Raw genomic sequence first — 14,093 nt, 5'->3', positions numbered from 1 at the left:
GGCAAGAAAACTGCTCCAATCGGTTACGGAAGGGTTGTGGAAAGACGTTTCACAGCTGTTTCAAAGACGTCTTTAATTCATATCGCACAAAATCGATTCAAAACACGATCGCATAAAAGGTGAAGTGACGTGTGACGGGATGGAACATTACGTGATCGCTCTGAGCGGCGGGAATGGAACATCACGTGATCGCTCTGAGCGAATCAGCGAGCTGCTCTGGAACCGGCTGAGATTAGCGGGTACTTCACTGAAATGCGCTGAGGTAAATATGAATAAAAAATATGGATCGTCAAATATTTTGAGTTCGGCCATGTTCGTCCCACACTCAATGGCCATGTCTATGTCAAATATCAAGCACGTAAGCCTCTCCATTCAGGAGTCTATCGGTAACATTACACACACACACACACACACACACACACACACACACACACACACACACACACACACACACACACACACACACACAACTGTGTTTTATATATATAGATTACCATGATATCGCGGTAATCATGATAATCAGGCCCATTATTTAGATATAGGGGTTTCCATTATCGCCCAGGGTTAAGGTTAGGGTTAGTGTCACGTAAATTGGAACATTATCTGACGATAGACCAATCAACATGATGAATGATGTATAAACCCAGGGATCCCAAGATGGACCGGAACACCAAACGGGCCAACCAAATTTCCACTTATTTGAACAATGCAGAAATGGGTTATTTTGTCTGTATGAAAAGAGCTGTGAGACACTTTATTTAAAAATTGTTGCATAAGGCCTGAGGATTTTCCAATAATTTCCCACATGAAATATAACTGGCACTTTTAAATGCTTGTATGCAGAGTACCGATGAATCCCATCCATCCTGCCATCATTCAGCTGGGACTTCAGTATGCACAGGGCATCATTGTGGGCTCCAATTCACGTAGCATCGCGCTGTTGCATGCTTTCAAACAGGTACGAAGTGCCTTACCAGACCAGTACTAAGTGCCTTACCGGACCGGTACTAAGCTGCCTTACCAGACCAGTACTAAGTGCCTTACCAGACCAGTACTAAGTGCCTTACCGGACCGGTACTAAGCTGCCTTACCAGACCAGTACTAAGTGCCTTACCGGACCGGTACTAAGCTGCCTTACCAGACCAGTACTAAGTGCCTTACCAGACCAGTACTAAGTGCCTTACCGGACCGGTACTAAGCTGCCTTACCAAACCGGTACTAAGACTGCCTTATCAAACTGGTACTGAGGTTGCCTTATCAAACCGGTAGGAAGGCTGCCTTATCAAACCGGTACTACGGCTGCCTTATCAAAGCGGTACGAGGCTGCCTTATCAAACCGGTAGGAAGGCTGCCTTATCAAAGCGATACTAAGGCTGCCTTATCAAACCGGTACGAAGGCTGCCTTATCAAACCGGTACTAAGGCTGCCTTATCAAACCAGTACGAAGGCTGCCTTATCAAACCGGTACTAAGGCTGCCTTATCAAACCGGTACGAAGGCTGCCTTATCAAACCGGTACTAAGGCTGCCTTATCAAACCGGTACGAAGGCTGCCTTATCAAACCGGTACTAAGGCTGCCTTATCAAACCAGTACGAAGGCTGCCTTATCAAACCGGTACGAAGGCTGCCTTATCAAACCGGTACTAAGGCTGCCTTATGAAAGCGATACGAAGGCTGCCTTATCAAAACGGTACGAAGGCTGCTTTATCAAAGCGGTACTAAGACTGTCTTATCAAACCGGTACTAAAGCTGCCTGACCAAACCGGTACTAAGGCTGCCTTATCAAACCGGTACGAAGGCTGCCTTATCGGACCGGTACGAAGGCTGCCTTATCAAACCGGTACGAAGGCTGCCTTATCGGACCGGTACGAAGGCTGCCTTATCAAACCAGTACTAAGGCTGCCTTATCAAACAGGTACTAAGGCTGCCTTATCAAACCGGTACTAAGGCTGCCTTATCAAACCGGTACTAAGGCTGCCTTATCAAACCAGTACTAAGGCTGCCGTATCAAACCGGTACTAAGGCTGCCGTATCAAACCGGTACTAAGGCTGCCTTATCAAACCAGTACTAAGGCTGCCGTATCAAACCGGTACTAATGCTGCCTTATCAAAGCGATACTAAGGCTGCCTTATCAAACCGGTATGAAGGCTTCCTTATCAAACTGGTACTAAGGCTGCCTTATCAAACCAGTACGAAGGCTGCCTTATCAAACCGGTACTAAGGCTGCCTTATGAAAGCGATACGAAGGCTGCCTTATCAAAACGGTACGAAGGCTGCTTTATCAAAGCGGTACTAAGACTGTCTTATCAAACCGGTACTAAAGCTGCCTGACCAAACCGGTACTAAGGCTGCCTTATCAAACCGGTACGAAGGCTGCCTTATCGGACCGGTACGAAGGCTGCCTTATCAAACCGGTACGAAGGCTGCCTTATCGGACCGGTACGAAGGCTGCCTTATCAAACCAGTACTAAGGCTGCCTTATCAAACAGGTACTAAGGCTGCCTTATCAAACCGGTACTAAGGCTGCCTTATCAAACCGGTACTAAGGCTGCCTTATCAAACCAGTACTAAGGCTGCCGTATCAAACCGGTACTAAGGCTGCCGTATCAAACCGGTACTAAGGCTGCCTTATCAAACCAGTACTAAGGCTGCCGTATCAAACCGGTACTAATGCTGCCTTATCAAAGCGATACTAAGGCTGCCTTATCAAACCGGTATGAAGGCTTCCTTATCAAACTGGTACTAAGGCTGCCTTATCAAACCGGTACTAAGGCTGCCTTATCAAAGCGATACTAAGGCTGCCTTATCAGACCAGTACTAAGACTGCCTTATCAAAGCGATACTAAGGCTGCCTTATCAAACCTGTACGAAGGCTGCCTTATCAAACCGGTACGAAGGCTGCCTTCTCAAACCGGTACGAAGGCTGCCTTCTCAAACCGGTACGAAGGCTGCCTTATCAAACCGGTACGAAGGCTGCCTTATCAAACCGGTACGAAGGCTGCCTTATCAAACCGGTACTAAGGCTGCCTTATCAAACCAGTACTAAGGCTGCCTTATCAAACCAGTATGAAGGCTGCCTTATCAAACCGGTACGAAGGCTGCCTTATCAAACCGGTACTAAGGCTGCCTTATCAAAGCGATACTAAGGCTGCCTTATCAAACCAGTACGAACGCTGCCTTATCAAACCTGTACGAAGGCTGCCTTATCAAACCTGTACGAAGGCTGCCTTATCAAACCGGTACTAAGGCTGCCTTATCAAACCAGTACTAAGGCTGCCTTATCAAACTGGTACTAAGGCTGCCTTATCAAACCGGTACTAAGGCTGCCTTATCAAACCAGTACTAAGGCTGCCTTATCAAACCGGTACGAAGGCTGCCTTATCAAACTGGTACGAAGGCTGCCTTATCAAACCAGTACTAAGGCTGCCTCATCAAACCGGTACTAAGGCTGCCTCATCAAACCGGTACTAAGGCTGCCTCATCAAACCAGTACTGAGGCTGCCTTATCAAACCGGTACTGAGGCTGCCTTATCAAACCGGTACTGAGGCTGCCTTATCAAACCGGTACTAAGGCTGCCTTATCAAACCGGTACGAAGGCTGCCTTATCAAACCTGTACGAAGGCTGCCTTATCAAACCTGTACGAAGGCTGCCTTATCAAACCGGTACTAAGGCTGCCTTATCAAACCAGTATGAAGGCTGCCTTATCAAACCGGTACGAAGGCTGCCTTATCAAACCGGTACTAAGGCTGCCTTATCAAACCGGTACTAAGGCTGCCTTATCAAACTGGTACTAAGGCTGCCTTATCAAACCGGTACTAAGGCTGCCTTATCAAACCGGTACTAAGGCTGCCTTATCAAACCGGTACTAAGGCTGCCTTATCAAACCGGTACGAAGGCTGCCTTATCAAACTGGTACTAAGGCTGCCTTATCAAACTGGTACTAAGGCTGCCTCATCAAACCGGTACGAAGGCTGCCTTATCAAACTGGTACTAAGGCTGCCTCATCAAACCGGTACTAAGGCTGCCTTATCAAACTGGTACTAAGGCTGCCTCATCAAACCGGTACGAAGGCTGCCTTATCAAACTGGTACTAAGGCTGCCTCATCAAACCGGTACTAAGGCTGCCTTATCAAACCGGTACGAAGGCTGCCTTATCAAACCGGTACGAAGGCTGCCTTATCAAACCGGTACTAAGGCTGCCTTATCAAACCGGTACGAAGGCTGCCTTATCAAACCTGTACGAAGGCTGCCTTATCAAACCTGTACGAAGGCTGCCTTATCAAACCGGTACTAAGGCTGCCTTATCAAACCAGTATGAAGGCTGCCTTATCAAACCGGTACGAAGGCTGCCTTATCAAACCGGTACTAAGGCTGCCTTATCAAAGCGATACTAAGGCTGCCTTATCAAACCAGTACGAACGCTGCCTTATCAAACCTGTACGAAGGCTGCCTTATCAAACCTGTACGAAGGCTGCCTTATCAAACCGGTACTAAGGCTGCCTTATCAAACCGGTACTAAGGCTGCCTTATCAAACTGGTACTAAGGCTGCCTTATCAAACCGGTACTAAGGCTGCCTTATCAAACCGGTACTAAGGCTGCCTTATCAAACCGGTACGAAGGCTGCCTTATCAAACTGGTACGAAGGCTGCCTTATCAAACCGGTACTAAGGCTGCCTCATCAAACCGGTACTAAGGCTGCCTCATCAAACCGGTACTAAGGCTGCCTCATCAAACCAGTACTGAGGCTGCCTTATCAAACCGGTACTGAGGCTGCCTTATCAAACCGGTACTGAGGCTGCCTTATCAAACCGGTACTAAGGCTGCCTTATCAAACCGGTACGAAGGCTGCCTTATCAAACTGACGTGTACTTCATGCTTCTTCATCCACACCATGATGTATCAAACTACCGATCCCTGTCATAGGTGTCCTCCATCACTCATAAGAATTGCACTGATCCTACTTCTGTGCCTCATCTCCCTCACCCAAAGATAAGGAATGGCAGCATATTTCGTTTGTGGGTAGCACTCAATGAATTAACATTTTTAGGTGGAATTTATCTCTCCATCTTCCCATATAGAGATTCATCCAACTTAAATTGTCATTCCTAAATGTGGTTTTCATATCGTGGAGAATGTGGTCGTCGAGATGTTTTGATCCTGTAGGTACATCTCGGACAACTATAAATAATCATTGTTAAGATAAATGTGCAATTGTTCATCAGTGTTTGTGAATAATTTTTGCGATTTCCATTCCAAACGCAGGTAGTCGGGGATTACAAAACACCTGCACACGAGGACCTGTGCCGTGACCTTGTTAATCGGCTGAAGCCGTGCATAAGGTGTGCTGTACACACTTCTGGGGTTTGGGTATTTGACCTTTGCAGTCAAAAGAGGGTTTGTGCAGAGTGACCGAGGTGCCAAGTACTTATTGTGACGGCCCATCCTATGTGATGCTCTGTGCAGCTTTCTGAATCAGTGTCGACCTCTTGCTGTGAGCATGGGAAATGTCATCAAGCAACTCAAATCCTACATTTCGTCGATACCAGCTGGCATTCCTGAAAAAGAGGTGGGCCGCTCAAATGCAACCTTGTTATTCTTATGGAATGTTTATGCTCTCTCCCCCAATCTCATCCTCTCTGACATAATGGATGGCACAGCAACACCATTTTGGAGCCTTTCTTGTTTACTTTATGCATTCCAGGCCAAGAGAGACCTTTGTTCTTGGATGGACAATTTTGTGGAGCATAAAATTGAGCTTGCAGCAAAGGCCATAGCGGCCACAGCATATGGGAAGATAAAGGATGGCGATACCATCTTGGTGTATGGCTGGTATGATATAGAATGAAGAACTAGTCCTTCTCGTGAAGGCGTGTTGATCTCCGTCAGCTGACGGATAGAACTTTGGATGAAGTAAACAGGATGTTAAATGAGGTATGCAAACCTCCCTGGGAAGCACTCCGATGAAGGGTCAATGTCCAAAACACCAGCTTATTGCTTACCATGGCGGTGAGCGTACCCCAATAAATGTCCTGTTGATTTCATCGATTGGGATGATATGGCTCTTGTCTCTTGGCAAAGCTAAGGATTTAGAGGTGTATGCCTCAGGTTCGAGGATTTGATGTTGGAAACACTTGGTATTAGTTTCACTTTATCTATTTCACTTTATCTATTTTTTATATATTATCCCTGGTGTTGAGCTAGCGGTTAGGGTGCCAGCTTAGGGTCCGAGGATCCTGGGTTCGAATCCCGGTCGATCGCTGAATTAACACCAGGGGGGTTGACTCAGCCTGTTCATCCTTCCGAGGTCGGCAAATTGAGTACCAGTTCACTGGTAATTCCCTGCGTGTCGTAAAAAGGCGACAAACAGGGTTGGCGGCAGGAAGGGCAGGAAGGCGGCAGGAAGGGCCGTAAAACATTGCTTCAAAAAGGGGACCAAAAAACAACAACAACCACGGTGCCCGAAAAAGGCCAACCCCCGCTTTGCGGGGAAAAATGGCCTCTAAAGGTGGTTTTCAAAATTTTTTTTTTTTGATTTCACCCTTGTCTGCTGAGTCGGATATCTCGGTTATGGATGGATTCGGATGAAGTTTGGTGGACAAGTTGGTTGTGTGACGAGGACGAATTGATTCGATTTTGGGGTAGTCTGGATTTTGGTCCAGATCCAATTTATTATTTATATATATATTTTTTTTTTTAGTGATTCTTCATCATTGAGAGATTGGGCCAAAAACGATATGTAGCACGATATCTCAAAAAGTTAGATGGATTAGGACTAAATTTGGTGGTTGATTTGGGTAGGTTTTTTGGGTTGGAGCAAGCTGATTCGATTATAGTTCAGGTCCATATACAGATTCGGCCTATCAGTTGGATACAAAACGTAAACTGCTCAGCCTGGCTGAAGTAGGCACTCCTACCTAATGCTGTTTTAGCCTATTTAATGCTCCGACGAGACTTTTGCTGACCATTTTGCAGAGAGGAACGAATACATTTATTGTGCAAAAAGTTTGTCTTTGGTCATGGGAAGTATGAGTCCCACGAGTCAGTACACGTTTAAATGGTGTTTATAAACGAAAGACCTGTGACCTTTGCCTTTCAAAGTGAGTAGGGGTTAAGCTCCAATAACACTTGGAATGCCTTGAAAATGTATTCTTGTGAGACTGCACTGCATTTTGTTTGTCCTTCAGAGATTGCCCACTGTGTAGGTAAAAGACAAAACTGAAACGGTGCATTAGTGACCGTACTTCCAAACTTCGAATCATAATTTGCCCGATGTCCAAGAACATTAACAGAAGTCGAAATAATTTTTACATCATTTGCAAAGACATGTAGTGGGCGACGAGCGAATGGATATTGTATTTGGGACCCTGAGATCACAGCATGGTGCGAGCGTTCGAGTGTGAACACCAAGATGCGTCATTATCGATGCTCCGCAGCTCGTCGCTGGTGTTGCATGTGCTGACGGAGGCGAGCAGACGAGGTCGACGTTTCAGGGTCATCGTGGTCGATAGCCGGCCACGTTACGAGGGCCGCGTGTTCCTTCGCAGACTTGTGCGTTTCAACATCGACTGCTCTTACATTCTCATCACTGCTGTGGCCTACATACTTCCCGAGGTGAATCATAACCACGTAGCACCACATGACCTCCTCATCCTCATTTGTCGTATTTCCTATTCACATGACCCAATTCTACGTCAAATAAATAATTGCCAAAGTGCCTTTGTCAATGATTGTGACGTGATGTTATCAGCTCATATCATGCACATGTGATGCCTTTTTCATGCCTCCGCCGACGAAGTCGCCAGAGGCATTATGTTTTCGGGTTGTCCGTCCGACTGTTCATCCGTGATAGGTTTTCATTACTGCTGAAGTGATCCAAGTCAAACTTGGTACAAGCATGTATAATGAATCTTAGACTACGGATTTTTATGTTAAGAAAATAGGCCTTTTATGTTTTGAAAAGCGGAAATTTTTTTTTTTAATGTGAAAAAATCCCGAAATATTTTTTTCCCCCGTTTTATTCATTTTTTATTATTACCAAGTTTTTCAGAAATCAGTCAAAAAAAGAACAAAAAATGGTAAGCTTTTTCCTGCACAACATTAAGCACTCTGGGCTAGTAAACAGGTAAAAAATGACATTCAGGTACCTTTATTGCAACCGCATTGTTTGATAAGTAGAGGACTAGAAGAAATTGACAAGACCCTTTTAGGAACGGTTAAAGAAGGTGTTTGAAATCATTATCTTGGTAATGTTCTCCTTGGTGAGGCGGTGTCGGCGGTCGGTGAGGACGTTTCTGTAGACGGAGAAGGACCTTTCCACATCGACGCTGACGATGGGGCAGTACCTCAAGAGGGGGATGTCGGCAAGCTTGACTCCAGCCGGCACACCAACCTCAGATCCGTGCTGATCTCCATCCAGGATCAAAGCCACTGTCCTCAGCACACCAATGTCGGGATTGCGCTGCAGCACCGCCTTGAACTTGGTGAGCAGGATCTCCTTACGGCAGCCTCGGATCTTTTCGAGCTCCTCCTTGGCCTGATCAAGGAGCTGGAAGGCCTTGGCCAGCTCCATGCCGGCCTCCTCCAGCTGCTTAAGGATCTTCGGGATGAACGACACGTGGGCATTTAAGAAGACCAAACTGAGCTTGATGTCCGCCTTTCCGAACAGGTCCTTGGCACTCCGGATTGCCATCGCGTCGTCATCGTTCAGCTGGTCCACAATGTCCTTGACGGCCTCGAAGTGCTCGGCGTAAAACACCGCGGCGTCGATCCACGTCCCCCACCGAGTCAGAATGGGCTCCGGGGGGGAGAGAAAGATTGGGCTGCTGCTCCTTCCAAAGGACAACACGCGACGGGGCTTTGACGAACACCTTCTTCGTCGTGGCAATCAGGTCGTTGACGTCCTTGAACATTTCTCGGACTGTCTCGCAGACACGGTGGAGCGCGTGGGCAACGCAAGTCACATGCAGCAAGTCCGGGAAGAGTTCTTTCAGGGCATGGCCGGCCTTGATCATATAGGCCGCGGCGTCGCTGACGAGGACCTTGAGGCACTCCGGCTTGAAATCAGGCCAAAGATAGCGCAGCGTGTCATTGACTGCGCACACGATCTCCCCGGAGTTGGTCTTCTCCAGAAACATGCACTGGACGAGGTGGGGACGAAAGTACCCCTCCTTGGACAAGCGTCCCGCGATGATGTTGGCCACATATCGACCTGCCAAATCGGTCGTCTCGTCGACGGACAGCCAGATGGGCTGCTGTCCGAGGTCGGCACGGATCCCCGCCAAGGCCTCGTCGTAGCACTTGTCGAGGTAGTGCTTTCGAATCCAGCTTTCATCGGGGATCTGGAGAGTGATGTGCTTCTCCAGGAACGACCGGAGGGCAGGGTTTTCCAATTTCGACCATGGGATGCCAGCGGCCAGCATGGCCTGGCACAGCTCCTGAGCCACGACGTCGCACTTGTGCCTCTTTCCGCCACCAAAGTCCTCCATGGTGGCTTGCGTGATCGTCCTCTTCTTCTTCAAGGCCAAGTTGTTCTTGTGGCGGTCTCCTCGGACATGTTGGGCCAGCTCAGACTTCTGCTTCGCCCGGAAAGTCTTTTCACAAGCTCGACAGAAAGCCGTGTCACTCGACACGTACTTGAAGGTGGCCCCATCGCCGCCAGCGTTGAATTCCTTCAGCCACTTGTCACGAAGAGCAGCACTCATCTTGATAGGAGACTTGTTCACACTTTGTGTACACTCTCTCACTGTAGTACACCGCCTCACTGCTGTACACGCTGGGGACGCAACGCACGCAAGTGGACGCAACGTTTTGTTTTTGAGATCGATCGCAGTAAAAAATTTCGATCGCAGTTTAAAATTTCGAAAAATTCCCTAATTTATTTTAGCATTGCCAGACATTTTCGACCAAAAAGGGCATTTTATTTTATTTTATTTTTCCCGAAAAAGGGCGAAATATTTTTTTCTCTGAAAATAGCAAAATATTTTTTTTGCGTGTAAAAAAGCGGTTTTATGTGAAAAAAATTTTTTTTTTTTTTCACATAAAAATCCGATGTGCAAATTAATGATGTAATAATGTGGGTGGAGGCATATTGGTCGAAGTCGTGATGGCAGAGTGCTGTTGTAGTCTTTTTCACCTTTTCATTCTGTAATAATTCACATCTCGTGGAAGAGCAAGAAGACAAAGGGTGAAGTCTAGCCTGAAGTCCTGGAGGGAAGAATGCAAGTAAACAGTCCTTTAGAAGGTAGTTCCACAAACAGGAGGAAAGAGAAATAAAGGAGTGGAGGTGGGTGCAAAACCTGGCGGTGGCTACTGGAAGAACACATTTGTGCTGGAGCTGCTGCTGAGGGCTGGCGGACCGAGAGAGCAGAATGAACTAGATCAGAGGTGAGGACGTGCGAAGCAGTGATGACCGACCTGAAGCCAGATCTTGCATGATTTTAGGCCAGCATATTGGGCTTTGAGATGTCCTCAGAAGCACCACACATTGTGAAGAGAAATCTGCTCCCTGTGCAATAGTTCGATCAGAACAAATCAATAGTGCTAAAACAAACAGTGGAGCCCCCCCACCCCCCCCCCCCCCGATCAGCAGTATGATGCTTCTTCAACGTCTCCAAATCTATAGTTAGTGTTAAAATTATCTCTCCATCTCCCAGGTGGTGTGCATGACCTTTCCCCTCCCTTGACCCCAGGTGTCCATGGTCATGCTTGGTGCACATGGTCTGCTGGCCAATGGTTGTGTGATGTCACGTGTGGGCAGCGCCCAGATTTCCCTCCTCGCCAGAGCTTGTAATGTCCCCACTCTCATCTGCTGCGAAACCTACAAGTTCTGTGACCGCGTGCAGACAGATGCCTTTGTGTCCAATGAGCTTGGTACGTATGTGAAAGGCACACCGACCTAAAGCCAGATTTTTATAAAATGATGTTAAAGCAGTAGATCCATGATGTCCTAGACCTTTGGGGAAAGCAACTTCATATGATAACAAATTGTAGAATATCCTGCGTTTACATGTAGGGGAAGAGGGCAAATTTGTTTGCACATTAAATTATTTCAAGCCATTTGATTTTGAACAAATATGCATTATTATTATTATTGTTATTATTATTATTATTATTATTATTATTATTTTGTATACAGAGTCGAGGCTTATCGAAGCGCTAGTACACTGAATGGATCAGGACACAACAGGACAAAAAGAACAGTTCAGAGAGAGAGGAAATGCCAACATTGGAGTTGAAGGCCTCGTACTGAAGAGAGATGGCTGCTTGCAGTCCCTGCCTGAGTGAACTGCCAGACTCGCTGGCGTTGCGGCAGCTCTCTGAGAATAGCCAGAGAGATGTTTACTTTCACAGGCAAATGATCAGATAAACCTATTGGAGCAGAGGAAGAGCAGGAGACATTTGTGGGAAAGTTTGACATCACCAAATCCATGAGGATTTGCCATTGGGAGAAATCCAAGTTGGAAAGTTAGCAGATTGAGTCGGTCCCAATGGAGTCACAGAAGTTTTTTGTTGAAGTGCCATGGCCGGTGAGAGAGGTATCAACACTCAGCCAAGTTGCATGGTGATAATAGACATCACTACATATGAGGAAGAGAGAGTTGGGATGAGTGAGGGTTTTTTTGTATACTTAGTCGACGCCCATGTAAGATCTAACACATAGAACATATAAAACTAGAAGTGGGAGACGAGGGGGCAAGAGAGGGGGTGAGAACAGGGACATCAGGAGATATGTGGAAGAGAGGGAGAGATGGGGTGGGGTAGATGGGATAAACAAGATAGACACTACAGAGACTTTCAGGAAAGAAAATGGGGAATTTGAAGGAGTTGGGTTTGGGGTGGACTAATGGGGGTAGACAAGATCATGGATTTGGATGGGGGAAGATAAGAGATGGTGGTGAACAGCTGTTTTAAAGACCTGGAGGGTGGAGTGGGATTGAAGAGAGTGAGGGAGTTTGTTCCAGAGGTGGGAGTAAAGAGGAATGAAGGAGTGAAGGTGAGCAGAAAGTCTTGATTTTGGCAGTTTCACCATAAGAGGGTTGCTGGCAGATCCTGTGCGACCTGAAGGAATATTTGGGGGACAGAGCCCAGAGAGAGCTGGGGGGGCAAGACTGGAGAGGAGTCGGTAGAAGACGGAAAGACCACCAACCTGCCTGCGGTGAGTGAGTGAAAGGCTCTCAGAATCGGCTTCATTTGGGACTGAGAGAGCATCATTGCAACACCATGAGCAGAGTGGTTAAAGGTTTGTCCATGTCCGAGAGAGATGTATAGATAGAGTCGTCACTGTTAGGAGGGCAATACAACACACAGACAAACAAAATGTAATCATTTCGTCCTTGTCACGTATGCCAAATGCCAAATTTCGTCCGAATCCGTCCTCAACTTTTTGAGATATTTTGTTCACAAACAGACAAATAGACAGACGGGGATGAAAACAACCTTCATCTCCCTTTGGTGGCGGACGTAACAAAAGGTGTGAGTGGAGGGGAAGTTGCAGACAGAGGTACTTCTGGAGAATGGGAGGTGTAGGATCAGTACATGGACAGCGAGAAATTGAGTTATTGGTGTAAAGCGCAATTCCACCCTGGTTCACGCCAATCAAATAGTTAGGATTAAATGAGGAAGATTAGGTTCATTCGTTAATGTATCTGAATTTGCTGGTTGCATCACTTCTGGTGTCAAAGCAATGCCGCTGATATGGTGTTGAATTGAATTTTGGTAATTGTGACATATTGGACTGTGCCTGTTCAGATGACCCTGAAGAACTTGCAAAAGTGAGCGGCGGTGCCCCCAGCTTGCAAGGCTGGGAAGACGATCCGTGCCTCAACCTCCTGAACCTCGTATACGACATTACCCCGCCCGACTTCGTGGCTGTTGTCATCACGGACGTGGGGATGATTCCCTGCACTTCCGTGCCCGTCGTGTTGCGAGTGAAGAGTGAAGAATGACAAAAACCAAGAAGAGAGGTGGATATTGATTATTTACATATTCAGTCCATTCACCGTCCGTTTTTCTCATCTACTTCTCAAGTGTTTATGGAGGTCAGAGTGGACATAATAAAGACGGCTTTTGGGTTTTACTTCCGATTCATCGAGTGTGTCTTACGACTGAGAATTTTCTACTTTTCCATCTAACGCAAGTGTAAACAGAATTAGAATGCAGACCTGACTCCCCACAGAAGTTGCGTATTTTGTACACAAAAGTTTGCTAACGCATGATCGTACGCCAAGAAATTGGACAACCATTACTCTCCCTGATCCGAGATTTTCTTACAGGCCATAAGCAGCGGGTCTCCATAAAAGGTAGTCTGTCACCGTGGAAAGACGTACTGAGCAGCCCACCGCAGGGTTCCGTACTCGGTCCTGTCCTATTTATAGTGGACATAGACGACTTGGCAGATAGTCTCCGTTTTAAGGCCCCACTATTTGATGATGTTAAAATATGGTGCGACGCCTCCAAGAGCGGTGACCGATCAATGTTGCAACTTTGTCTAGACTCTATTGACATCGGCAGCCGGATAACTGATGCAATTTAACCCCCTAAAATGCAATGTTATGCACAAAGGGCTCCGAAGTTCCGCACAGACTCAATAATGTTGCACTGCCAGTTGTGATGGAGGTTACTGACCTTGGAGTCTTCACACTGGCAACAGTCATGACGAAGCATTGTGCTATGGCCGCAAATATGGTTCTGGTTAAAAGAGTGATTTTCGCCATTCGTCATGCTTTTGATGAGATTACTTCAGATATTTTTCATTTTCTATATGCTACCCTTGTAAGATCACATCTTGAATGTGCACTTCCGGTGTGGAAGCCATTTTGGCAGCATGACAAAGTTATACTTGAACGCGTGCAACGCACCGCAACAAGAATGGTGAGGGGTCAAGAGCCTTTCTCATACGAGGAATGACTAATCTCTCTCTCTCTCTCTCTCTCTCTCTCTCTCTCTCTCTCTCTCTCTCTCTCTCTCTCTCTCTCGTCGCTCGACTACAGACAAACTCGAGAGGATTTAATCACCCTCTGCAGAATCCTGCACGGGGGGGCCTTCATGTTTCTCTTGAAGAACCACCTTGTCTTAGCTGGGATGTGCGCTTT

The 14,093-nt window shown here is 46.8% G+C and overlaps 1 protein-coding gene across 1 annotated transcript in view; it reads left to right on the top strand.

Moving 5' to 3' along the window:
* EIF2B4 (eukaryotic translation initiation factor 2B subunit delta) overlaps positions 1-13,078 on the top strand; it is a 30,907-nt gene extending 17,829 nt beyond the window's left edge. Inside the window, exons 8-14 of the mRNA XM_078783722.1 lie at positions 844-958; positions 5,266-5,342; positions 5,467-5,569; positions 5,705-5,832; positions 7,437-7,614; positions 10,692-10,872; positions 12,751-13,078. Coding sequence (XP_078639848.1) covers positions 844-958; positions 5,266-5,342; positions 5,467-5,569; positions 5,705-5,832; positions 7,437-7,614; positions 10,692-10,872; positions 12,751-12,947 — 979 coding nt within the window. The 3' untranslated portion in view covers positions 12,948-13,078. The remainder of the gene's footprint in view (positions 1-843; positions 959-5,265; positions 5,343-5,466; positions 5,570-5,704; positions 5,833-7,436; positions 7,615-10,691; positions 10,873-12,750) is intronic.
* The last annotated feature ends 1,015 nt before the right edge of the window (positions 13,079-14,093 follow it).

Source organism: Myxine glutinosa, chromosome 8 (genome assembly GCF_964187855.1).
Source record: "Myxine glutinosa chromosome 8, kmMyxGlut1.1, whole genome shotgun sequence".
NCBI lineage: Eukaryota > Metazoa > Chordata > Myxini > Myxiniformes > Myxinidae > Myxine > Myxine glutinosa.
This window is presented reverse-complemented; position numbering and strand designations above follow the sequence as displayed.